The sequence below is a fragment of the Triticum aestivum genome, chromosome 5D, assembly GCF_018294505.1.
Source record: "Triticum aestivum cultivar Chinese Spring chromosome 5D, IWGSC CS RefSeq v2.1, whole genome shotgun sequence".
Classification (NCBI taxonomy): domain Eukaryota; kingdom Viridiplantae; phylum Streptophyta; class Magnoliopsida; order Poales; family Poaceae; genus Triticum; species Triticum aestivum.
This window is the reverse complement of record NC_057808.1, coordinates 507,526,618-507,543,369: the sequence shown is the minus strand read 5'-3', so window position 1 is coordinate 507,543,369 and position 16,752 is coordinate 507,526,618. Positions and strand designations below refer to the sequence as shown.

The 16,752-nt window shown below is 41.4% G+C and overlaps 1 protein-coding gene across 1 annotated transcript; it reads left to right on the top strand.

Annotated features, from left to right (window-relative positions):
- Nucleotides 1-1,636: 1,636 nt before the first annotated feature.
- Nucleotides 1,637-3,929, top strand: LOC123125810 (uncharacterized). Its single transcript, XM_044546260.1, has 2 exons — nt 1,637-1,974; nt 2,072-3,929. Exon 2 carries the CDS (start codon nt 2,155-2,157, stop codon nt 3,166-3,168), a length of 1,014 nt encoding a protein of 337 aa, XP_044402195.1. The 5' UTR covers nt 1,637-1,974; nt 2,072-2,154; the 3' UTR covers nt 3,169-3,929.
- The last annotated feature ends 12,823 nt before the right edge of the window (nt 3,930-16,752 follow it).

The window sequence follows — 16,752 nt, the reverse complement described above, 5'->3', positions numbered from 1 at the left end:
GACTATGAAGACGATGAGGTGAATGCCCAACTCAAGAAGCAACGCAAGGTGGCGGTGCCAAGAAGAAGACGTTCCAGGCCAGGAAGGGTGACGGTGACACCTCACAGCTAGACGAATCATGGACAAGCTTTGTGCCATCCACCCCAGAACTACAGATCGGCCCACTGGCCACACTAATTGGAATTGTTGGGACCACAAGCAAGCTTTGCATCCAAAACAGCAACCCAGACAAGCCTAACCCATGTAATATGACGATGGGGGACATGTAGCAGCTCGACTGCAACAATGGCGGCAGGAAGTAATTCCTGCCAGAGTTGAAGGATGTAAATATGATTTACACATCTCAGACCACCAAGAAGGAACGAAAGCGCACACTTCGCGAGGCCTATGACGTGGAGCCTACAGAACCAAAGTATAAACCCAGTAAATTCAAATTACCTTCGATCATCGGGACCATCCGACAAGTGTCCGCCATGGTGGAATAACGTAATTTGCATGCTTTCACGTTGCGCCGCAATATGCGTACATGAAGCTTAAAATGTTGGGCCCAAAGAGCGTCACCACATTGTGCGGAAAATGTTGAGCGATCATCGACAACCGAGGAGCAGGCGTTGGCTCTTTCAACTGAGGCCCAAGTCGAGTACTCACGAAGATATATGGGTCAGCCAATTGCAGCATGTTCTTCACCAGTAATGGGACGGAACCTTCCTTGGACCGGTTTCGTTTTTTCTTCTATTTTGTTTTTGTTTATAGTTTTATCCTCAATTCTGAAATATTTTTCCAAATTCATGAACATTTTATAAATCCACCAACATTTTAAAAATTAATGAACATTTTTAAATCCTGAACATTTTCTAAAATACGTGAACATTTTTCTATTTTCCTAATTTTGAGAATTCATAACATTTTCCTAAAATACGTGAACATTTATTTAATTTGTAACATTTTGAACTTTGGAAATATTCTTAATTCATGAACATTTTCTTTAAAAACTGTAATATTTTTTAGTTCTTATACATTTTTTTGAAATCCTGAATTTATAATTCCAATATTCGAAAATTTTGAATATTATTAAAAAATCTTCAACATGTTTTAAAATTATCGGAGATTTTTAAAATGCCCCAAAAAACAGACTCATGAACATGTTTCCTATAAAAATTATTACAAAGGAAAATATGAAAAACAAAACAAAATAGGAGCTAGCCCACACACATGTGTCGGCCCCAAAGTGTGCATGGGCCCGTGGGCGATCGGAGCGTACCCATTGCAGTACGCGCTAATGGATTTTATCAAAATGACTAGATAGAGGATACACCTTGTAAAGGTCACTACCACCTCCTCTCATGCTAACAAGTGGCGTAGTACAAATGTGACACTTCTCGTAAACTAGGATTTTGTGCTATTTATTATCCATTCATTTTTTTCAAAATGTTTTATCTCTTGAATAGTGTGTCTAAATCACGAACTGTTTTCATCGTTGCGTTTTTACCGACGGGAATTTGTGCCGTTAGGGGGCTTGCCCAACTTACCCCTATTTCACTCTTTCACGTGCCTATTAGCTCGAGAGTGACCACCATGTGCATATGTGCACTTTCCAAAGATGATCTTTGACCTGTCCGGGTAAATGAAACTCAAACTCTCTGGACTGGCGTCATGCCGTCTCCTAGCTTCCCACCTTCTCTCCGCATCCCTCCTTTTCTCTTTCTCCGCCTACCCTCCTCTCTCCCCTGCTTTCTCTAGTTGATTCCGCTGTGTTTTCTCCTCTCTCTCTCTCTTTCACCAGTTTCTCTTGCTGGTCTCTTTGGCTTCAGATGGAAAGGCAAGATCTGGATAAGCAATCTGGTGCGGAAACCTCCTTGGTTCCTCCGGAAGCTTTTAATCCAGATCCGGGGAGTTACATCAGCATGCAGAGCTTGTCCATCCAGGATCCCGAGGTTCTCCATATTCAGGTTCATCAAGAAAAAGATGATTAAGGTCAGGATGCTAGATATAATATTCTCATTAAGCTAGTTGTTACTGGAGGAGTTCCAAGAATTCTTTCTCTCAACGTGGTACAACAATCCATGGCCAGGGCTTGGAGGGACAATTATCAGGGTATATCTCAGCTTTCAAGATACATATTTGTTGCTCACTTTCAGTCTTTGGAAAGCGGCTATGTTTGTGTTTATGCGTCAGCCTTGGAGTATGGGTTCAGATAATCTGTTGATTGAGTTCATGGATCCGGAGGACCATAACAAAGATATTCAGGATTATAAATTTGATACTATCTTTGTTACGGTCCGGATCTACGGTGTTCCTCCTCGCTTCCGTTCACAACAGCTCTTGCAAAAGCTTCTGGGTACTTTGGGTCAAGTTTCAGAGTTTCATCCTTTTAGTCAGGCCATGCTTTATGCTAAATCAGATTATATGTGGGGAACTATAAAGATGGCAGTAGCTAGTCCAGTTCAAGACAAAATATGGGTTTCATTTCCTACAAATTTGGCAGGTTGGGTCTATCTCTTCTATGAAAGAATTGGTCGCATTTGCACCTTCTGTGGAGTGATGTTCCATACTGTTCAGCACTGCCCTACTAGAAATAATCTGCTCATTTCTAGGCAAAGGTTGCATATTGAATTAGATCAAATTCCTTCTGAAAGGTTGGGACAATGGATGAATAATGCGGAGCTTATCCCAATGCAGTCTGCTATTGCTACACAGGAACATGAAGCGGTCTTCTCAACTTTTCTGAATCCTCAGTTGATCAGATTACAGAAGCAGTCTATGGAAGATGTTAAGGGTAAAGCTAATGTTCCTACTGAAGAAGAGTGTGCAGAAGTTGTTCCTAAAGAGTTGTCTTTAAGGAAAATTAACATGCAAATCCAGATGATGCAGCAGGGAAACTCCTCCAAAGATGCAGGTCAGCAGCAGGTTCAGGAAAGAGTTTCTGCATCTCACCTCCTTCGGAGTACTGTTCATGGTCAAAGTGGTGAGCACAGTTCTTTACCACCGGCTACCTTACCCACTGCAGTTAATTCTGAGACAGGGATAGGGCGGTGCATTAACGCGGGAGACAGAGCTCACCTGCCAACCTCTTTGTCTGTCCCAGCTCTCTCGGGTGATGCAAATCAGTCAGGCCCACTGTCTCAGTTTCTGATGAGTCCCCCGTGCGCTCCTGGACAAGAGTTATAGCAGGGTCAGTCTGGTACTTTAATTCCGCCACCTCTAGTTATCCCTCCTTCTTCAACCCTGGATACCCTTCGTCACAACGAACCTGCAAATCCTATTTCTCCACCAAATTTGTCCACTCTGCATACTCCTCTAACTTCGCAGTGCTGCACTACTCCTGCTATCCCTGCCACTATGGAGGACAAAATACCAGGTACAAATGGGAACATTAGTCTTCCCCTTCACCCTAACTCCCCTCCTAGGTCAGCCCGGTGCCTGCCTCCTTCTCCTTCAACGCTTAGCCCCAAGCATCCTCTGGCTGCTATCCCAAATCCGCTTCTGCCGCCGCCGAAGAGACTTGTCCTGACGGGATCAGGATGATTACGTAGTTAGCTCTAGGGGAAGCCTGCCAATCAGTCGATCTGTTGTGGGTCCGGTCCGCCCCGCATCTCAGCCTACTCCGACCCTCGGCTCTGGGTCGGGCTTGATAGGAGCGCCTCCGCTCGGATTCTCCCCCTCTCCCCTGTGCCTGCTGGTGGTCCCCTGGCTACCCCCCGAACGCGCTTCGGTGGATCTGCAGCTGCTTGCCGCGCCGGCGGCTCTCTCTCAAGAGTCAGACCAGTTGCTCGCCTTGGTGGAGATGCATCACACACGGGGCGCCGCCATCAATTTGGAGTTAGCAAATGGGATGTTCCTCCAACCGGGTGACCTGGAGATATGCGTCCCGTTTTCAACCAGTTTCGTCGCCGTAGCTATGGTGCTACCTCGCACCGTAATGTATACTACTCAACCTTCTTCTTATAGACGTTGTTGGGCCTCCAAGTGCAGAGGTTTGTAGGACAATAGCAAGTTCCCTCAAGTGGATAATCTAAGGTTTATCAATTCATGGGAGGCATCGGATGAAGATGAACTCTCTCAAGCAACCCTGCAACCAAATAACAAAGAGTCTCTTGTGTCCCCAACACACTCAATACAATGGTGAATTGTATAGGTGCACTAGTTTGCGAAGAGATGGTGATACAAATGCAATATGGATGGTACATATAGGTTTTTGTAATCTGAAAATATAAAAACAGCAAGGTAACTAATGATAAAAGTGAGCACAAACGGTATTGCAATACTAGGAAACAAGGCCTAGGGTTCATACTTTCACTAGTGCAAGTTCTCTCAACAATAATAACATAATTGGATCATATAAATATCCCTCAACATGCAACAAAGAGTCACTCCAAAGTCACTAATAGCGGAGAACGAACGAAGAGATTATGGTAGGGTACGAAACCACCTCAAAGTTATTCTTTCCGATCAATCCATTGGGCTATTCCTATAAGTGTCACAAACAGCCCTAGAGTTCGTACTAGAATAACACCTTAAGATACAAATCAACCAAAACCCTAATGTCACCTAGATACTCCAATGTCACCTCAAGTATCCGTGGGTATGATTATACGATATGCATCACACAATCTCAGATTCATCTATTCAACCAACACATAGAACCTCAAAGAGTGCCCCAAAGTTTCTACCGGAGAATCACGACGAAAACGTGTGCCAACCCCTATGCATAGGTTCATGGGCGGAACCCGCAAGTTGATCACCAAAACATACATCAAGTGTATCAATAGAATACCCCATTCTCACTACGGGTATCCCACGCAAGACATACATCAAGTGTTCTCAAATCTTTAAAGACTCAATCCAATAAGATAACTTCGAAGGGGAAACTCAATCCATTACAAGAGAGTAGAGGGGGAGAAACATCATAAGATCCAACTATAGTAGCAAGCTCGCGATACATCAAGATCGTGCCAAATCAAGAACACGAGAGAGACAGAGAGATAGAGAGATCAAACACATAGCTACTAGTACATACCCTCAGCCCCGAGAGTGAACTACTCCCTCCTCGTCATGGAGAGCGCCGGGATGATGAAGATGGCCACCGGTGAGGGATCCCCCCTCCGACAGGGTGCCGGAACGGGCTCCCGAGAGGTTTTTCGTGGCTACAGAAGCTTGTGGTGGCGGAACTCCAGATCTATTCTGTTCCCCGAAGGTTTTAGGGTATATTGGTATATATAGGAGGAAGAAATACGTCAGGAGAGCCACGAGGGGCCACGAGGGTGGAGGGCGCGCCCAGGGGGTGGGCGCGCCCCCCTGCCTCTTGCCTTCCTCGTTGCTTTCTTGACGTGGACTCCAAGTCTCCCGGGTTGCTTTCTTTCCAAAAATAACTTCTCCAGAAGGTTTCATTCCGTTTCGACTCCGTTTGATATTTCTTTTCTTCGAAACACTGAAACAAGGGAAAAAACAGAAACTGGCACTGGGCTCTGGGTTAATAGGTTAGTCCCAAAAATCATATAAAAGTGCTTACTAAAGCCCATTAAACATCTAAGATGGATAATATAATAGCATGAATACTTCATAAATTATAGATACGTTGGAGACGTATCAGCATCCCCAAGCTTAATTCATGCTCGTCCTCGAGTAGGTAAATGATAAAAGAAATAATTTATGAAGTGTGAATGCTAGCAGGTGCACAAGTTTGATTAATGATAATTTCAGTCACCTTTTCTAGCATCATTATATGTCATAACAGTAGTTCATCTCATAAAACTTTGCATGATCAAGTAACAAACTATTCACATGTTAAAGTATATATCATAAACTTTCTTGAAAACTAACAAACCGTGTTATTAGTCATCAAACAATTACAATTCATCTTATTTTCAGGAAGAGTCTATGTCAGAGCTCTGATTCAGCAAACTTCACATACTCAACTATCATTTAGTCTTCCATGATTGCTACCACTCAAAGCATATTTTTAGAACAAATAGTATTCATCGAACACAGAGAAAGATAGGGGCTTAATGTTTCGCCTCACAACCTTTTACCTCAAGGGTAATGTCAACAATAATAATTCATGCTCAAATATATTTGAATGGCCATATATGCTTAGATCTTTCCATCACATGATGCTTGCCAACCGAAGAGTAGGTTGGAATGAGAAGGAATACTACTGACTCTTGCATAAAAGTAAAAGATAGGCCTTTCGCAGAGGGAAGCAGGGATTTGCAGAGGTGCCAGAGCTCGAAGCAAAAACAGAGATGAAAATAATTTTGAGAGGTATGCTTTCATTGTCAACATAACGACCAAGAGTTCCCAATATCTTCCATACTACATACATTATAGGCGGTTCCCAAACAGAAAGGTAAAGATTTTTACTCCCCCTCCACCAACAATCATCAATCCATGGCTTGCCCGAAACAACAGGTGCCTCTAACTAACATCAAACCTGGGGGAGTTTTGTTTGCAATTATTTTTGATTTGATTTTGATCTTTTGATCATGGGACTGGGCATCCCAGTTACCAGCCATTTTCTCGTGAATGATGAGCGGAGTCCACTCATCTTGAGAATAACCCACCTAGCATGGAAGATACTGCTAGCCCCTAGTCGCTACATGAGCGATTCGGGCATACAAAATAGATTATTATTTGAAGATTTAGAGGTTGGCACATGCAAATTTACTTGGAACGGCAGGTAAATACCGCATATAGGTAGATATGGTGGACACTCATGGAAAAAACTTGGTTCAAGGGATTTGGATGCACAAGCAGTATTCCCGCTTAGTACGGATATTTTGGCTAGCAAAGGATTCTAAATAGCAAGCACCACATGTTAGAGGATCCAAAACAATATAACTTATACAAATATACCCAAGCATAACTCATTATGTTGTCTTCCTTGTCCAACTTCAACTAATTTTCTCAGGTTTGAAAATAATTAATGGGGATCACAATCATAGAAGATGTCCAAGATAGTATATTTATATGTGAAATCTCTCTTCCTTCAATATTCTTTCATGAATTGTTCAAGTGACCAATACAATGTTTGCTAACCTTCAATAGATTTACCACCTCTACTTCTTATATGTGAAGGCATTACTCCCCATGGGATAAGCATATGAAACATATATAATTTCAGATTTATGACATTCAAATCATTCAACCATTTACTCATAGGATATAAGTGAAGCACACGAGTAAATGACAAACTACTCCAAAAAGATATAAGTGAAGATCAATGAGTAGTTAAATAATTATGTAGCTTTGTGAAGACTCTCTCTCATTTAAGAATTTCATATCTTGATATTTTATTCAAACAGCAAGCAAAGCTAAATAAAATAAAATGACGCTCCAAGCAAAACACATATCATGTGGTGAATAAAAATATAGCTCAAAGTAAAGTTACCGATGAATGAACACGAAAGAGGGGATGCCATCCGGGGCATCCCCAAGCTTAGACGCTTGGTTATCCTTGAATATTACCTTGGGGTGCCTTGGGCATCCCAAGCTTAGGCTCTTCCACTCCTTATTCCATAGTCCGTCGAATCTTTACCCAAAACTTGAAAACTTCACAACACAAAACTTAACAGAAAACTCGTAAGCTCCGTTAGCGAAAGAAAACAAAACACCACTTCAAGGTACTATAATGAACTAATTCTTTATTTATATTGGTGTTAAACCTACTGTATTCCAACTTCTCCATGGTTTATAACCTATTTTACTAGCCATAGAGTCATCAAAATAAGCAAACAACACACGAAAAACAGAATCTGTCAAAAACAGAATAGTCTATAGTAATCTGTAACTAACGCAAACTTCTGGAACTTAAAAAATTCTACCAAAATAGGACGACCTAAATAATTTGTTTATTGATCTGCTGCAATTGGAATCAGTATTTTATCACGTTCTGGTGATTTTTAACAATTTTTTCCGTGAACAGAAAGTTTCTGGAATTTTCAGCAAGATCAAATAACTATCATCCAAGAAGATCCTATAGGTCTTACTTGGCACAAACACTAACTAAAACATAAAACCACATCTAACCAGAGGCTAGATGAATTATTTATTACTAAACAGGAACAAAAAGCAAGGAACTAAAATAAAGTTGGGTTGCCTCCCAACAGGCGCTATCATTTAACGCCCCTAGCTAGGCATGATGATTTCAATGATGCTCGCATAAAAGATAAGAATTGAAACATAAAGAGAGCATCATGAAGAATATGACTAGCATATTTAAGTCTAACCCACTTCCTATGCATAGGGATTTTGTGAGCAAACAACTTATGGGAACAATAATCAACTAGCATAGGAAGGCAAAACAAGCATAACTTTAAAACTTTAAGAACATAGAGAGGAAACTTGATATTGTTGCAATTCCTACAAGCATATGTTCCTCCCTCATAATAATTTTCAGTAGCATCATGAATGAATTCAAAAATATAACCAGCACAGAAAGCATTCTTTTCATGATCTACTAGCATAGAAATTTTACTACTCTCCACATAAGCAAATTTATTCTCATGAATAGTAGTGGGAGCAAACTCAACAAAATAACTATCATATGATTGAAAATTAAGATCAAGATGACAAGTTTCATGGTTATCATTATTCTTTATAGCATACGTGTCATCACAATAATCATCACAGATAGGAGGCATGCTTTCATCATAGTAATTTTGCTCATCAAAGCTTGGGGGACAAAAGATATCATCTTCATCAAACATAGCTTCCCCAAGCTTGTGGCTTTGCATATCATTAGCATCATGGATATTCATAGAATTCATACTAACAATGTTGCAATCTTGCTCATCATACAAATATTTAGTGCCAAACATTTTAATGCATTCTTCTTCTAATACTTTGGCACGATTTTCCTTTCCATCATACTCACGAAGGATATTAAAAAGATGAAGCGTATGAGGCAAACTCAATTCCTTTTTTGTAGTTTTCTTTTATAGACTAAACTAGTGATAAAACAAGAAACTAAAAGATTTGATTGCAAGACCTAAAGATATACCTTCAAGCACTCACCTCCCCGGCAACAGCGCCAGAAAAGAGCTTGATGTCTACTACTCAACCTTCTTCTTGTAGACGTTGTTGGGCCTCCAAGTGCAGAGGTTTGTAGGACAGTAGCAAGTTTCCCTCAAGTGGATGACCTAAGGTTTATCAATCCGTGGGAGGCGTAGGATGAAGATGGACTCTCTCAAGCAACCCTGCAACCAAATAACAAAGATTCTCTTGTGTCCCCAACACACCCAATACAATGGTGAATTGTATAGGTCCACTAGTTTGGCGAAGAGATGGTGATACAAGTGCAATATGGATGGTACAAATAGGTTTTTGTAATCTGAAAATATAAAAACAGCAAGGTAACTAATGATAAAAGTGAGCACAAACGGTATTGCAATGCTAGGAAACAAGGCCTAGGGTTCATACTTTCACTAGTGCAAGTTCTCTCAACAACAATAACATAACTGGATCATATAAATATCCCTCAACATGCAACAAAGAGTCACTCCAAAGTCACTAATAGCGGAGAACGAACGAAGAGATTATGGTAGGGTACGAAACCACCTCAAAGTTATTCTTTCCAATCAATCCATTGGGCTATTCCTATAAGTGTCACAAACAGCCCTAGAGTTCGTACTAGAATAACACCTTAAGATACAAATCAACCAAAACCCTAATGTCACCTAGATACTCCAATGTCACCTCAAGTATCCATGGGTATGATTATACGATATGCATCACACAATCTCAGATTCATCTATTCAACTAACACATAGAACCTCAAAGAGTGCCCCAAAGTTTCTACCAGAGAATCACAACGAAAACATGTGCCAACCCCTATGCATAGGTTCATGGCGGAACCCGCAAGTTGATCACCAAAACATACATCAAGTGGATCAATAGAATACCCCATTGTCACCACGGGTATCCCACGCAAGACATACATCAAGTGTTCTCAAATCTTTAAAGACTCAATCCGATAAGATGACTTCGAAGGGGAAACTCAATCCATTACAAGAGAGTAGAGGGGGAGAAACATCATAAGATCCAACTATAGTAGCAAAGCTCGCGATACATCAAGATCGTGCCAAATCAAGAACACGAGAGAGAGAGCTCAAACACATAGCTACTGGTACATACCCTCAGCCCCGAGGGTGAACTACTCCCTCCTCGTCATGGAGAGCGCCGGGATGATGAATATGGCCACCGGTGAGTGATCCCCCCTCCGGCAGGGTGCCGGAACGGGCTCCCGAGAGGTTTTTGGTGGCTACAGAGGCTTGTGGCGGCGGAACTCCAGATCTATTCTGTTCCCCGAAGGTTTTAGGGTATATTGGTGTTGGGGAACGTAGTAATTTCAAAAAATTTCCTACGCACACACAAGATCATGGTGATGCATAGCAACGAGAGGGGAGAGTGTTGTCCACGTATCCTCGTAGACCGAAAGCGGAAGCGTTATTACAACGCGGTTGATGTAGTCGTACGTCTTCACGATCCGACCGATCAAGTACCGAACGCACGGCACCTCCGAGTTCTACACACGTTCAGCTCGATGACGTCCCTAGAACTCCGATCCAGCCGAGTGCTGAGGGAGAGTTTCGTCAGCACGACGGCGTGGTGACAATGATGATGTTCCACCAACGCAGGGCTTCGCCTAAGCTCCGCAACGGTATTCTCGAGGTGTAATATGGTGGAGGGGGGCACCGCACACGGCTAAGAGATCTCAAGGATCAATTGTTGTGTCTATGGGGTGCCCCCCTGTCCCCGTATATAAAGGAGCAAGGGAGGAGGAGGCCGGACCTAGGAGGGGGCGCACCAAGTGTGGAGTCCTACTAGGACTCCCTAGTCCTAGTAGGATTCCACCTCCCATATGGAATAGGAAAAGAGGAAGGGAAAAAGAGAAGGAAGGAAGGGGGCGCCCCCCCTCCCTAGTCCAATTCGGACCAGACCAAGCGGAGGGGTGCGGCCACCCTTGAGGCCCTTTTCCTTCTTTCCCGTATGGCCCAATAAGGCCCAATACGTATTCCCGTAACTCTCCGGTACTCCGAAAAATACCCGATCACTCGGAACCTTTCCGAAGTCCGAATATAGTCGTCCAATATATCGATCTTTACGTCTCGACCATTTCGAGACTCCTCGTCATGTCCCCGATCTCATCCGGGACTCCGAACTCCTTCGGTACATCAAAACTCAATAAAACTGTCATCATAACGTTAAGCGTGCGGACCCTACGGGTTCGAGAACTATGTAGACATGACCGAGACACGTCTCCGGCCAATAACCAATAGTGGGACCTGGATGCCCATATTGGCTCCCACATATTCTACGAAGATCTTTATCGGTCAGACCGCATAACAACATACGTTGTTCCCTTTGTCATCGGTATGTTACTTGCCCGAGATTTGATCGTCGGTATCTCGATACCTAGTTCAATCTCGTTACCGGCAAGTCTCTTTACTCGTTCCATAACACATCATCCCGCAACTAACTCATTAGTCACAATGCTTGCAAGGATTATAGTGATGTGCATTACCGAGTGGGCCCAGAGATACCTCTACGACAATTGGAGTGACAAATCCTAATCTCGAAATACGTCAACCCAACAAGTACCTTTGGAGACACCTGTAGAGCACCTTTATAATCACCCATTTACGTTGTGACGTTTGGTAGCACACAAAGTGTTCCTCCGGTAAACGGGAGTTGCATAATCTCATAGTCATTGGAAAATGTATAAGTCATGAAGAAAGCAATAGCAACATACATAATCTCATCGAGTGCTAAGCTAACGGAATGGGTCAAGTCAATCACGTCATTCTCCTAATGAGGTGATCCCGTTAATCAAATGACAACTTATGTCTATGGCTAGGAAACATAACCATCTTTGATTAACGAGCTAGTCAAGTAGAGGCATACTAGTGACACTCTGTTTGTCTATGTATTCACACATGTATTATGTTTCCGGTTAATACAATTCTAGCATGAATAATAAACATTTATCATGATAAGGAAATAAATAATAACTTTATTATTGCCTCTAGGGCATATTTCCTTCAGTCTCCCACTTGCACTAGAGTCAATAATCTAGTTCACATCGCCATGTGATTTAACATGAATAGTTCACATCACCATGTGATTAACACCCATAGTTCACATCGTCATGTGACCATCACCCAAAGGGTTTACTAGAGTCAGTACTCTAGTTCACATCGCTATGTGATTAACACCCAAAGAGTACTAAGGTGTGATCATGTTTTGCTTGTGAAATAATTTTAGTCAACGGGTCTGTCATATTCAGATCCGTAAGTATTTTGCAAATTTCTATGTCTACAATGCTCTGCATGGAGCTATTCTAGCTAATTGCTCCCACTTGCAATATGTATCTAGACCGAGACTTAGAGTTATCTAGATTAGTGTCAAAACTTGCATTGACGTAACCTTTTACGACGAGCCTTTTGGCACTTCCATAATCGAGAAACATATCCTTATTCCAGTAAGGATAATTTTGACCGCTATCCAGTGATCTACTCCTAGATCACTATTGTACTCCCTTGCCAAAATCAGTGTAGGGTATACAATAGATCTGGTACACAGCATAGCATACTTTATAGAACCTATGGCCGAGGCATAGGGAATGACTTTCATTCTTTTTCTATCTTCTGCCGTGGTCGGGTTTTGAGTCTTACTCAATTTCACACCTTGTAACACAGGCAAGAAACTCTTTCTTTGACTGTTCCATTTTGAACCACTTCAAAATCTTGTTAAGGTATGTACTCATTGAAAAAACTTATCAAGCGTCTTGATCTATCTCTATAGATCTTGATGCTCAATATGTAAGCAGCTTCACCGAGATCTTTCTTTGAAAAACTCCTTTATGCTTTGCAGAATAATTCTACATTATTTCCGATCAACAATATGTCACTTACATATACTTATCAGAAATGTTGTAGTCCTCCCACTCACTTTCTTGTAAATACAGGCTTCACCGCTAGTCTGTATAAAACTATATCCTTTGATCAACTTATCAAAGCGTATATTCCTACTCCGAGATGCTTGCACCAGTCCATAGATGGATCGCTGGAGCTTGCATATTTTGTTAGCACCTTTAGGATTGACAAAACCTTCTGGTTGCATCATATACAACTCGTCTTTAATAAATCCATTAAGGAATGCAGTTTTGTTTATCCATTTGCCAGATTTCATAAAATGCGACAATTGCTAACATGGTTCGGACAGACTTAAGCATCGATGCGAGTGAGAAAATCTCATCGTAGTCAACACCTTGAACTTTGTCAAAAACCTTTTTCTGACAAGTCTAGGTTTGTAGATAGTAACACTACTATCAGCGTCCGTCTTCCTCTTGAAGATCCATTTATTTTCAATTGCTTGCCAATCATCGGGCAAGTCAACCAAAGTCCACACTTTGTTCTTATACATGGATCTCATCTCAGATTTCATGGCCTCTAGCCATTTTACGGAATCTGGGCTCACCATCGCTTCTTCATAGTTCGTAGGTTTGTCATGGTCTAGTAACATAACCTCCAGAACAGGATTACCGTACCACTCTGGTGCGGATCTTACTCTGGTTGACCTACAAGGTTTAGTAACAACTTGATCTGAAGTTTCATGATCATCATCATTAACTTCCTCACTCATTGGTATAGACGTCACAGGAACCGTTTCTTGTGATGAACTACTTTCCAATAAGGGAGCAGGTACAGTTACCTCATCAAGTTCTACTTTCCTCCCACTCACTTCTTTCGAGAGAAACTCCTTCTCTAGAAAGGATCCATTCTTAGCAACGAATGTCTTGCCTTCGGATCTGTAATAGAAGGTGTACCCAACTGTCTCCTTTGGGTATCCTATGAAGACACATTTCTCCGATTTGGGTTTGAGCTTATCAGGATGAAACTTTTTCACATAAGCATCGCAACCCCAAACTTTAAGAAACGACAACTTTGGTTTCTTGCCAAACCACAGTTCATAAGGCGTCGTCTCAACAGATTTTGATGGTGCCCTATTTAACGTGAATGTAGCTGTCTCTAATGCATAGCCTCAAAACGATAGTGGTAGATTGGTAAGAGACATCATATATCGCACCATATCTAATAAAGTACGGTTACGATGTTTGGACACACCATTACACTGTGGTGTTCCAGGTGGCGTGAGTAGTGAAACTATTTCACATTGTTTTAACTGAAGGCCAAACTCGTAACTCAAATACTCTTCTCCACGATCAGATCCTAGAAACTTTATTTTCTTGTTACGATGATTTTCAACTTCACTCTGAAATTATATGAACTTTTCAAATGTTTCAGACTTATGTTTCATTAAGTAGATATACCCATATCTGCTCAAATCATCTGTGAAGGTGAGAAAATAACGATATCCGCCACGAGCCTCAATATTCATTGGACCACATACATCTGTATGTATGACTTCCAACAAATCTGTTGCTCTCTCCATAGTTCCGGAGAACGGCGTTTTAGTCATCTTGCCCATGAGGCACGGTTCGCAAGTATCAAGTGATTCATAATCAAGTGATTCCAAAATCCCATCAGTATGGAGTTTCTTCATGCGCTTTACACCAATATGACCTAAACGGCAGTGCCACAAATAAGTTGCACTATCATTATTAACTTTGCATCTTTTGGCTTCAATATTATGATCATGTGTATCACTACGATCGAGATCCAACAAACCATTTTCGTTGGTGTGTATGACCATAGAAGGTTTTTATTCATGTAAACAGAACAACAATTGTTCTCTAACTTAAATGAATAACCGTATTGCAATAAACATGATCAAATCATATTCATGCTCAACGCAAACACCAAATAACACTTATTTAGTTTCAACACTAATCCCGAAAGTATAGGGAGTGTGCGATGATGATCATATCAATCTTGGAACTACTTCCAACACACATCGTCACCTCGCCTTTTACTAGTCTCTGTTTATTCTGCAACTCCCATTTTCGAGTTACTACTCTTTAGCAACTGAACCAGTATCAAATACTGAGGGGTTGCTATAAACACTAGTAAGTACACATCAATAACATGTATATCCAATATACCTTTGTTCACTTTGCCATCCTTCTTATCCAGCAAATACTTGGGCCAGTTCCGCCTCCAGTGACCAGTCCCTTTGCAGTAGAAGCACTTAGTCTCAGGCTTAGGTACAGACTTGGGCTTCTTCACTTGAGTAGCAACTTGCTTGCCGTTCTTTTTGAAGTTCCCCTTCTTCCCTTTGCCCTTCTCTTGAAACTAGTGGTCTCGTCAACCATCAACACTTGATGTTTTTCTTGATTTCTACCGTCGTCGATTTCAACATCACGAAGAGCTCGGGAATTACTTTCGTCATCCCTTGCATATTATAGTTCATCACGAAGTTCTACTAACTTGGTGATGGTGACTAGAGAATTCTGTCAATCACTATTTTATCTGGAAGATTAACTCCCACTTGATTCAAGCGATTGTAGTACCCAGACAATCTGAGCACATGCTCACTAGTTGAGCGATTCTCCTCCATCTTTTAGCTATAGAACTTGTTGGAGACTTCATATCTCTCAACTCGGGTATTTGCTTGAAATATTAACTTCAACTCCTGGAACATCTCATATGGTCCATGACGTTCAAAACGTCTTTGAAGTCCCGATTCTAAGTCATTAAGCATGGTGCACTAAACTATCAAGTAGTCATCATATTGAGCTAGCCAAACGTTCATAACGTCTGCATCTGCTCCTGCAAAAGGTCTGTCACCTAGCGGTGCATCAAGGACATAATTTTTCTGTGCAGCAATGAGGATAATCCTCAGATCACGGATCCAATCCGCATCTTTGTTACTAACATCTTTCAACATAATTTTTCTCTAGGAACATATCAAAAATAAACACAGGGAAGCAACAACTTGAGCTATTGATCTACAACATAATTTGCAAAAATACTATCAGGACTAAGTTCATGATAAGTTTAAGTTCAATTAATCATATTACTTAAGAACTCCCACTTAGATAGACATCCCTCTAATCCTCTAAGTGATCACGTGATCCATATCAACTAAACCATGTCCGATCATCACGTGAGATGGAGTAGTTTCAACGGTGAACATCACTATGTTGATCATATCTACTATATGATTCACGCTCGACCTTTCGGTCTCCGTGTTCCGAGGCCATATCTGTTATATGCAAGGCTCGTCAAGTTTAACCTGAGTATTCCACGTGTGCAACTGTTTTGTACTCGTTGTATTTGAACGTAGAGCCTATCACACCCGATCATCACGTGGTGTCTCAGCACGAAGAACTTTCGCAACGGTGCATACTCAGGGAGAACACTTATACTTTGATAATTTAGTGAAGGATCATCTTATAATGCTACCGTCAAACAAAGCAAGATAAGATGCATAAAGGATTAACATCACATGTAATCAATATAAGCTATATGATATGGCCATCATCATCTTGTGCTTTTGATCTCCATCTCCGAAGCACTGTGCTCGTGATCTCCATCTCCGAAGCACCGTCATGATCACCATCGTCACCGGCGCGACACCTTGATCTCCATCGTAGTATCGTTGTCGTCTCGCCAAATAATTGCTTTTACGACTATCGCTACCGCTTAGTGATAAAGTAAAACTATTACATGGTGATAGCATCTCATACAATAAAGCGACAACCATATGGCTCCTGCCAGTTGCCGATAACTCGGTTACAAAACATGATGATCTCATACAACAAATTATATCACATCATGTCTTGACCATATC

Coding starts and splice junctions, on each gene's coding strand:
- LOC123125810 (XM_044546260.1), top strand. CDS start 2,155: ATGTTTGTGTTTATGCGTCAGCCTTGGAGTATGGGTTCAGATAATCTG.